Below are 10861 nucleotides of genomic sequence, written 5' to 3' on the forward strand. Positions count from 1 at the left end.
TACCTGCGCATGAATGTTGAGAAATTGCTTCCATGGAGAATCTTGACTTTTTTTGTTTGAAGTATTTGTTGGATTTTCTGAAATTTGAAACATATAATACGATGATTTTTACGAAGTACAGTAACTCGTTTCCTAATCAATAGTTTAAACGAGAACCTCATCAGATGAAAAATAATAATAAAATAAGGAGCCCAAATATTTAATTTGAAAATCTGACAATGATTTGAAAGTAGCAAAAACCAGAATATTTCCAGAATCTAATTTAAATGCACTAATTGGAAAAAAATATACTTTTACGTAATTTTAACGTGTGTAACTATGATGTCAAAACAACACAATAAATTTAATTTATTATGACAAGTATTTTATGGCATAAAAAGAAAACATAATTTTCACGATGTTAAAACAACGTACATATATCCTTGGAGGATGTCTAATATTCCCACAACAATACTCATAAAATGAGTTTTTACTGTAAACAAATAGGTAAAGATCGGACGAAAGACGTATATTTCCTACACAAGTTTTTTACGTGGAACATAGTTTTCGTCCAATACGCAAACAATTTCCTAAGACTACTGGACGAATAACTTGCTTTGTTTTGTTTTTATTCTTGCCGTTTTACTTATATGGGCCTTGGGCCTCCATTTTTCACGTATCTGCATGTATATAAATATAACATGCATCACGTACTGTGCTGTATGTTAAAAAGCATCAATAGAACATTCTTTCTTCTCGTTTCTCTATATTATCCGTTTTTGGCGTTTGTTTTCATCTTTCGCGTTCATGGCAAAAGATGGTACCAGACTGGGATCTCTCTTTGCTTTAGTGCTTTCACTATTTTTTTTTCAATTACTAATTTTTCTTGGTCTTGCATATTATTCTTTGTTGTGTTTCTCTTTATTTTGCAAAAGTCCTTCTAGCCCCTTTTACTTACACACAAGGGAGAATCTAGGAATGATTCTTATCGTGCTGAATGAAGCCAACTGCCACCGATAGAGTAAAGCCATGAAAGGTGCTCTCCTCTAACAAGTTTAAATTTATTATTAGAGACAATGTGGAACTCGTGCATAAAGATGGTATAAATAATGCATAGGAGAGGTAAAATGTGATGATCATCTCTTGGATTATGTTGTAAAAGCCGATGAAAAACAAGAGCAAAGTAAGTTTTTTTAGAAGGTATATTCACTGTCCTTAAAAACTTATTTTTGATGTATTACTCCAGTTTTAAAAAATATAAAATGTAATTCTCATACAATCTATTAAATGATTTCAATGAGAGATACATCTTTTAGACATTGTTTATGATTTTATGATTCATTTAAACAATTTGGTCTAGAAAACATTATTCATGATCTTGGCTTTAGATGTTCTAGAATATTTCTTCATTAGATGTTATTGATTTATACAACTTCTTATATATAGCAATATTTAATTTAATATTTTTTTGTTAAACTTCAAAACTTAGGTTGGTTAGACAGTCTGTTTTCTAAGCGGTATTCTCTTAACACTTTTTTATATGAGTATGTTGCACTAGATAACTTGAATAATTGTAAGGAAATATATCTTAGGAATTTGATTTGCATGATGAGAATTAGTGTGATTGGTTTGATGTGAGTTTATGTAGAATTTTAAGCATGTTAGCAATTGAGAATGTTGGAAAGTAGAGGAGCTAGTCCACTTCTCTTATTTTGTATAGAACTTGTATGGTTAGATCGTTGATTTAAAGCATATGATAAGTTGAAATCATTGTATGGATGAATTAATGGTTTCATATATGTGATGAATGATCTATATAATGTAAAATTCTTATGTATGGTTAGATGTAAGTAGGGGCTGATTTCCTTTATTACAATTGTGATATTTATATGATTGGATGTTGATTTGATTATGAGGAGTGTTGTAGAGGGAACTAAACCTCTGATTATCTTTTGTATTGTAATGATATGAGCATGAATTATCCATGATGAATATGTGATTAATTATGTTTGTTCAAAATGGTCAGTTATGAATTTGGAAATAGTTGGGGATAAGATTAGTAAGTTGATTGACCTTGATGTTCGTTTGGATCATGCATGTTGGATTCTATATATGATAGGCTATGAATGTATTGGATTATGAACATGATGAACTTGAGTATGCTTATGACTCTGAGTAGGAGGTGGATTTGATTGAAATGTTGGAAATTGTTAGTCTTGGGTGTTTTTGTTGGGCTTTTGATCATATAGATGTAAAGAATCTTTGATAAAATTTATGGTTGATGAGAAGGAGATTTTGAGATGGTTGGTATGTTTTCTTTCTAAAGTCTTAAATAGTTCATGCATATGTTGTTATGTTTATTATGCAATATATCTAAGAAAGTGGTATCAAAATCAATGATGAAATTTGAAGGTTTATGTTGGTTTAGAAATAAAATATGAATTTATATGGCATGATGAATTGGATGATGAATATTTGCATTGTATGAGTTTTTTTGTTGTCTTGTTGGTTCAGTTGGTGTTGGAAGATGAGATAAAGTGCTTTGACTCATCGGTCCAGTTGGTGTTGGGAGGTGAGTTTGTTTGTTGTCTCGTCAGTTCAGTTGGTACTGGAGAATGAGATAATATGTTTGGCTCATCGGTTCAATTGATGCTAGGAGATGAGTTTGGTTGTTATAAGTCTTTTGTTGATGTAATTGTAAAGCTAAGTTGTTTTCCTTTTTGGCTAGAGGACTTTGATCAGTCGGGGAAAAAGGAAAAGTGGTTTCTACCATAAGGATTTCAACATAGGCATAATTTACTTATGAGACTCATGGAAGCTGATAGAGAGAAGTTTGACCATAAAGCTTTGACATTGGTAGAGTACACTTATAAAACCTATGGAAGTAGGTAGGATAGCGGTAGGTTACGGGAAGAAAAGACATTTCTTGTATAATGTATGATGGGTTGGTAATTTCCTTGAATGTGGCATGTTTTTCATGAATTGTAATGGACATTTGAGAAGTGTGGGTGAGTGTGATTGTGACATATGTTGATCTTGTGTTTTTGGTTAGCTCACCCTTTTTTTTGTGTTTGTGCGATTATCGTATAATTTATGTTGTTATACGTGAGCATATGACATTACAGGTGATGTTGGAGCTTTAGAGCGATGAGTCGCATTGGGTAAACTTTTGGAAAGTTTAAATTGTATTACGAAATAATGATACTTTTGCATTGTATTTTGAATAGTTTTCAATTTTGGTTTTTGGAATAAAATTTAATTTGAATTCACTAATTAGTGATGATATCAAATGTCTTTTATTTACAAATTAATGTTTTGAAAAGAAAGAAAAATTTTCACATGACACTTTGAGAAGGGGTGTTATACACTCCACCAACCAGCTTCACCAACCAGCCTTGCCATTGAATGCATATTTAATGGCTTATTCAACATGGTCATATGGTCAAATAAATTCAAAAGAAAATTGTGCGTATGGTTGTAAGACGCGTGAAAAATATAGTGATTAGAAATAAAATAGTCTTGAGACTTTGGTGTTTTGTATGTACAACTTGGTTAGAACATAATTGCTATGTTATTTCTTTGATTTTATTTTAGTAAAGTGCAACACATGTTTTGGTATGTTTGTTGGATTGTGAAGTTTATATGTTATCAATGTGATGTGTTGGCTTGTTGGTAGAAATGTTGTATAGGATTAAATGATTATAGGTTTAATTCCTAGGGAGAAGAGTTTAAAATAAACTTAGATTTTAATGATATTTTTGCCTAGGGGCAGTTGTCTTTTACCTTATATTAATTAGGTGTAGAAATTAAAATAAAAGGGTGTAAAAAGGAGAAACATGCAAATTAAATAATCTGAAGATTTAATAAAAAGAAAATGTGAATCTTTTAGAAGTTTTAGTAATGATATTTTAAAATTTAGTTATGAAAAGATAGGAGATATAATCTTAGTAGAATTAAAGATTATAAAAAAGATAAGATGGAAAATAAAAAGAAGAAAATAGAAGAGAGAGAGAGAGAAAGTTTCTGAAAATCCTAAACCTTATGCGAAAGGAGAGAAAAGAGAGGAAAGATAAGGAAAGAGGGACGTTTTCTAAGAGAGAAGAAAAGGAGCTGCATAAAGCATTAGTGCAAAGGGAGATTTGTGGTATTTTGGAGTTGCAGATAAAGTCGTAATATTGGCTAAAATATGGAGAATCTTACCTTTTTCTTTTTTTATGTATGTTAAATATGTCTATTTTGATTACTTGGCATGAAAATTCTTATTTTGATACATGTGAATGTGGTTATGGGTTATGATTCTCTATTGATATTGCTGGGTAAGAGTATATGTATGTATGATGGATGTTTTTGCATTATGATAGGGTTTATATCATGTTTGTGTTAGGTTTCCCTATGAATGTACCTATGGTTTTGTTGGGTTTTCTCATAATAATATGTATTGATGCTAAGAAGGGACAAAGGTATGTTGTTTGAGGGTTTTACTATGCAAATATATGTTGTAAAGAGTGGTATGATGATCATATGTAGTATGCTAGGTTTGTTTGGGTTGTAATCTGCATAATGACGAGATTTGGATGATTCGAATGATGTAATGTATGTATTTGGGTTTGTTTACAAGAGTATGTGAGGCTTGAGTGCATGTATGATGTGTTATAAGTATGTTTCCTTGTGATTTGGGGATGTTGTTTGTGTGTTTTGAATACTTGATGTTTGTCCAAAATGAGTTGGGTTCGACAATAATCGATTGTCTTAAGTGATAATCGATTATTTGCTCGTTGTGTTTTAGTTTTGTCACTAGAGTAATCAATTATTTATGATGATAATTGATTATCCTTTCATAAGTTTTATTGCTGAAAATTGGGTACTATAGTTGTTTGGAATAATCGCTTATCATCATATGATAATCTATTATCTAATACAATTTTGCTTGAAACTTCATTTTTGATGAAGATTGGACGTGGACCAAGTTTCATGGGCTGTAAAAGGTGATGTTGAGCAGAGAATGTGAATAGTTGATGTGTTTAGGGTCAAGATTGACTTTTGATTGGTAATGGAGCGTGAATGAGTGATGGAATGCATAAAGGTGTGTGGTTGATCAATGTGCATTAGACATGGGAGATGCGTCTATTTCCTATATCTAGTAAATCCTAAGACTATCTGCGTGCGACACAGGATAATAGACTTTCTTTGGCATTGGTTGTTGAAAAGGGAGTGATATTCTCTTTGACAAATAGTTGTAGAAAAGATAATGTTGTTCAAGTGTTGAACCTTCTTGGTATGAGGGGATTGATGTTTCACCTTGTGTGATAGGGAAACAGGTCCTAAGCCGGAGGTGGGACGACTCGAGCTAGCCTGTAGGAGAGACTACATGTGGGTGAGGTAGGGTATATGAGTGTGACAGAGTCTTGTCATGATAGAGTTCATGGTAATGTGGATGCTCATGGTAATGTTCATGATGGTTAGGTTATGATGATGATCATGGTATGGAAGATGCTCCTGGTTATGCTATGTTGATAGTGTATTACTATAATGGTGATAGTAAGTTAGCTAGCATAGATGCTAATGAGTGGATGGACCAATGGTCTATGTGTGTGATGTTAGTGATGACATCGAGGACCGAAGAATGAGGATTAAAGATCAAGGATCGAGTAATCTATGATGATTGAATTGATTATGTTTAAGGGACTAGGAATCTCATTGTTGATATTTCTATATATGGCGTGAATGGTTATGGTTGATATATTCTTCTTTTCATAATTATTTTAATGGTAGCTTAAAACATACTTATTTATGTTTGTGTATTTATGAACGAAATTATTGACAATAATTGTATAATATGTTATACGTGAACAAATTATGTTACATATATTTTAAAAACATGTCGTGAGAGACTACGATAGACAAATTTAAAATTTTCTTTTAAAATTATTGTGTTTGGATTATTGAGAGAATATAATTAAATTATTTTATTTTTTTTATTATTTTAATTATTTTAATTATTTTTTAATAATGTAATTGGACAATATTTTTAAAATTATTATGTTCTGAATAAGTATGAATATTTAAATATTAAAATTTTTAAGAAATATGTTTTTATTTTATAAGAAAGTTTTATAAAAAAGTTTTAAAATATACTGTTTATATTATTTTATAATAACTAGTGACAGTATGATTCTTTGAACATTAGAGTGGTCACTCATGCCATGCATCCTCGTTGTTGACACTGCTGAAAATCTCACTGTGTTACTCTGTTGGGAATCTCTGCGTCACCGAAAGCAACCAACATCGTGCACGTGAAAAAAAAAAATCATGAAGAAAGATAGAGAGTAAAAATATATATTCATTTTTGTCACTCTCAAATCACCTAAAGCGACATTCAAAATTTCTTAAATCTATTAATCCAAACAAACGACAAGTCCTTCTTTTTCATTCTTTGTCAAGTATAAGTAACTAAGCATTAATCTTTTAAATTCGATTACAATCAAATCACTACATTAGTTTGTTAATTAAATATGTTGTGATATCAACTTAATTGAAAGTTTGAAGAAGTAAGAAGAAAATAATTAATGCGAAATGATAGATAATATATAAGTTATTTTATTTAATTATATTTCTTTATTTTGTTTCATGCTAAGCATTAAACGTATCAACTGTCACATATCACAGAAAGCCCTTGTCTTGAAAACTTGTAATGCAATCATCAAACATTTTATCTAGGGTTATGAATGGAGGAAACCCCAACTGAGTAATTTTAGTGGTGTCCATGCTGTGTGGGTTATCATCTCCCTGCTGGCTGCTGCACCTGTGTAACAACGAGACCAGACCTTGAAAAACATATAGGTGATTTGTAGCAGAGTGTTTAGGTAATTTAATTTGTAGTAAATTAGTGGAATGTTCTTTCTAAAAGTGTATTAAATTTAAAATAAGCTTGTTTTGTGTGCTTCAAATTCACAATTGATGTTCTTAATTCTTAGTTAGCTTGTAATTTGAAAATAGATTTGCTTATTTCTGTGTACAAATATTTTTTTTTTTTATTTAAACATGATCAGAATAAATAGTTTTTAGAAAAACACATAGATACTTGATGCTCAAAAATAAAAGTATCTTATTATATACACTTATTATTCCTTAACTATGCGAAATCTTAACTACATTTACACAAATGCCCATAATAAGTTTTGTCAAATTAGGTAATATAAATAAACTCTTGTATAGGGTTATGATAAACTAAAAAACAAAAAAAAAAATTACAGTGAATGTTTGAGATTTTCCTAATTCGTAGTTATATTAATTTTAAGTCGAATAGTTAAGTGTTCATGCTTTTGAATTATCTTTCTATTTACAGCTAATTATAATTGGTATATAAATAACAATTTATACCTCTTAAAATCTATTAAGATATAACATACTAAAATATGATAGTTGATTTTATTATTTTTTTTATCCCTAAATTTTTTGTTTGAATTAGATTATCTTCTACTATCTTTTTCTTAAATTATCACAATCATTTATAAATAATATAGTACAGGCTAATCCTATAATATTATGATTAGAAATTATTCTAACTTATATATATTTTTCATTAATTAAATTAATATGATTTTACTCACTTGTTTTCAAATGGGTAGGAGGGATATTTGGAACGAAGCATTTGAATGATTTGTGACCAATGAGCTACTGTGCTTGAACAAATAAGCCTTCCAGATGCATTGGTATTCTCCATAGCCAACATGTGAGCAGCTACAACATCATTTATGTGGACAAACCCCACTGTTGTATTAGGATATTCCCCTTTCATGCCTGTTAAAAGATATATAAATAAAAACTATAAAAAAGTGAATCATGCAAATTTTTAGAAGTAGATGCAGAAATTTTTAGAAGATATATTGGAAAAATTTAAAATTATTTTTTTAAAGTTTAGCTACTCAATCATCACATATGACATTACTTAATGTTTAGTTATGTATTATACAATTTGGATAGTTTCTACCTAAAATTTTCAAAAGAGAAAAAAAAATATATAACTAAAATTGGATTATATATACATGTGTTAAGCTTTAGTATTAAAGGAAATTCATAATTAAATCAAATCATATTAAATTATGCAGTTTATACAAAAAATATATATTTTATTTTAATGTTTCTTATCTAAAAGTATTTATCAAAAAAATTATCTAATATGAATTTTCTTTATAAAGATTTCTGCATGAAAAATAAAATGAAATTGTAACTTCTTCATATATTTTAAAACTTACTTATGGATAATTTGGAAACTATATTTGTAAAGAGTTATAAGATATTTTTTATATATTTATCCACAAGTCAATTAAAAATTATGAAAAAAATTATTTTTTCTCTAAGAAGGGTTTCATAGAAAAGAATTTGACACTATAAGGAAGATCTTCAAATATAAGGCAGTTATACAATCTAGCAATCATCTGGTCTCAATCATAATTTTTATAAGATTTGCTTATTGACCTATATGTTTAAATCTTCTGTCCTTGTCCCCATGTTTATTAAAAAAAAACGTTAACCCAATGAGCAATCAAATAATAAAAATTAAATTAAGCACGGAGCCCTCAGGTTAGTGTTTTGTGACATCAACATTTTAATTAATGGAATTTCTCAATCAACATTTATACATAAAAATAAAAATAAAAATGAAAAAAAAAATCTATCCTAAAATTTTATATCTCTACATGAAAATATCTCTACAAACTAGTTTATGTTAAATCAATAAAAAAAATATTATATTTGAGCTTACAATGCATCAATTTCTCATTTTTCTTTCAATACTTCTGTGCATTAGAATAATTCAAACCTACAAAATAATTTTACAGTCTTACCATTTGAAAGAGAGAATAGAAGAGGAGGAAATTTGTAAGAGCAAATAACTAATAACGTAAAACATATAAGTTAGATTGTCAAATCATTGAAATTGTTAAAAGAATGGATGATAAGTTATCACCAAGATGAAAGTTACCCGTTTTTCTACGTCATATCATAATTTAATAATTAAAATTTATGAAAATTCTAATTGTCTGTTTATTAAATTTATAAACCAACATTTAGTGATTGAAAAAAATAAAATTAAGTTCATGTCAAATATGAAAAATGTGTGTAACATAAGATGGCGATCTACTAACCTTTGACAATGGCAAGTATCAAGAGGAGTGTACTTGTTGGTTGTGGTGCAAGGAGTGGACCAACAACGAAAGATGGATTAACCACAACCACATCAATTTCATTTTCTTTTGCTATTCTCCAAACCTCTCTTTCTGCCACCGTCTTTGCATATGCATACCATAACTGCACATCTTTTTAATACTTTAATACAATGCCAAATACACAAGGTAACACACACTTTTGACACAAATATATAATAGTTGTCAAATTGGGTAGAAAGTGCAATTACATTGTAGCGTTTGCAGTACTCTAGGTCTGTCCAATGAGATTCATTAAGAGGACCCAGTTGTTGCACATCATCACGGTATCTTATGGAAGAGCAAGAAGAAGTGAGCACAAAACGTTTCACATTTGCCTTTAAACAGGAGTTAAGCACGTTCAAAGTTCCTTTTACGCATGGATCAATCAAATTCTTCTGTGATATAAGTCAAATCATGATAAATCTTAGTATAAGAAGCTACTAATAAAGAACAAACTTCACCCTACGTCAAAACAGAGAAGGCTTATTCACAAACAATTTGCGTTCACTCGTTGCGTAAAATCAAGTTATGCTAAAATCACATTTCCATAATATCGTTTAGTTCATTATATCAAACCAGTTCTACTAAATTTAGGCATATTCAACTTTATGTCAGATTCTTCAAAATAACAAGATATTGAAAAGGCAAAAATACCTGAACGTTCTCGTCGACTGGAACAAGCACAGGTGAAGCCGTATGAAAGACACCATCAACTCCTGTCACTGCCTTCTCAAAGCTTCCTTCTACTAAGAGATCTGCTTTCAAAATCTTCAGTCTTTCTTTGCCTCCACTAAGTTCGCTCAGAAAACCAACCTTCTCCACATCCTCTGATAAAAATATAAATAATTAAATTCAGAACTGAATCTATATCATATCCATAACACCAAACTCAACTCTCTAATTTTAATTCCTTTCTACAACAGTGGATTACTAACAAAAATTATCAACAGTTATACAAATCAGTAGAAAATCGAAATCGATATACAAATTTAATGGCATACCTGGGTTTCTCACGGTGGTCCTCACCGTATGACCCTTTTCTAATAAGATCTTAATTAAGTGCGATGCAATGAACCCAGTACCTCCTGTCACGCAAAACTCGGGCATTTCTAACTACTTTATCCTTAGCTTCTTGCTTTCAAAGTCTCACTTTGTATATTGCTCTAACAAAGGACTCTTATTTACCTCTCACCACTAACTATGAAAGAATAGACAAAACTGAAAAATCGATAACACGAGAGTCACGTGAGATGATTGTCACATTTTCGGTAGAACACAGCAGAGTCACATGAACTGCATATCCTCTGTTTGGTGGGACACATGATCTTCATTTGATTTCCAAGATAATGGTTTTATGTATGTAAATGTTATTTTGGCAGGATTAAAAGTAAATTATTCTTATAATTATAAATTAGAGGATGACTTTTTTATATTATAACAGTGAAAATAAGTTTTTGTTAATTATATACATTTTTTTTAATACGACTCCCCCTAAATCAATAAAACTATTTATCATAGATAGGATTAAGTTTCAATTTAATTAGGGGTGTTGCTCCCTACACCTCCCCAAGTGGGACCTGTACCTCCTCATTAATTTAATTTATTTCAAAAATATTCTACACCTCCCCACTAATTTTTTTTATTCCAAAAATACCCTACACCTCCCCACTGTCCTT

The 10861-nt window shown here is 30.0% G+C and overlaps 1 protein-coding gene across 1 annotated transcript; it reads right to left on the reverse strand.

The window, feature by feature from the left end:
- Window positions 1–6560: 6560 nt before the first annotated feature.
- Window positions 6561–10493, reverse strand: LOC106777299 (tetraketide alpha-pyrone reductase 2). The gene is made up of 6 exons (XM_014664871.2): window positions 10187–10493; window positions 9840–10012; window positions 9395–9580; window positions 9126–9288; window positions 7590–7779; window positions 6561–6781 (listed from the first exon to the last, which is right to left on the reverse strand). The coding sequence occupies exons 1-6, from the start codon at window positions 10290–10292 to the stop codon at window positions 6640–6642; spliced, it is 960 nt and encodes a 319-aa protein (XP_014520357.1). The 5' UTR covers window positions 10293–10493; the 3' UTR covers window positions 6561–6639.
- Between the last annotated feature and the right edge of the window lie 368 nt (window positions 10494–10861).

This window comes from Vigna radiata, chromosome 11 (genome assembly GCF_000741045.1).
Source record: "Vigna radiata var. radiata cultivar VC1973A chromosome 11, Vradiata_ver6, whole genome shotgun sequence".
Taxonomy (NCBI): Eukaryota; Viridiplantae; Streptophyta; class Magnoliopsida; order Fabales; family Fabaceae; genus Vigna; species Vigna radiata.

Bases quoted from the DNA above. Each gene is read 5' to 3' on its own strand.
- LOC106777299 (XM_014664871.2), bottom strand. From the start codon at position 10,292: ATGCCCGAGTTTTGCGTGACAGGAGGTACTGGGTTCATTGCATCGCAC. The intron at 9,289-9,394 runs GTAATTGCACTT...AAAGATGTGCAG, and splicing joins AGTACTGCAAACGCTACAAT to TTATGGTATGCATATGCAAA. The intron at 7,780-9,125 runs GTTAGTAGATCG...ATCTTTTAACAG, and splicing joins GATACTTGCCATTGTCAAAG to GCATGAAAGGGGAATATCCT.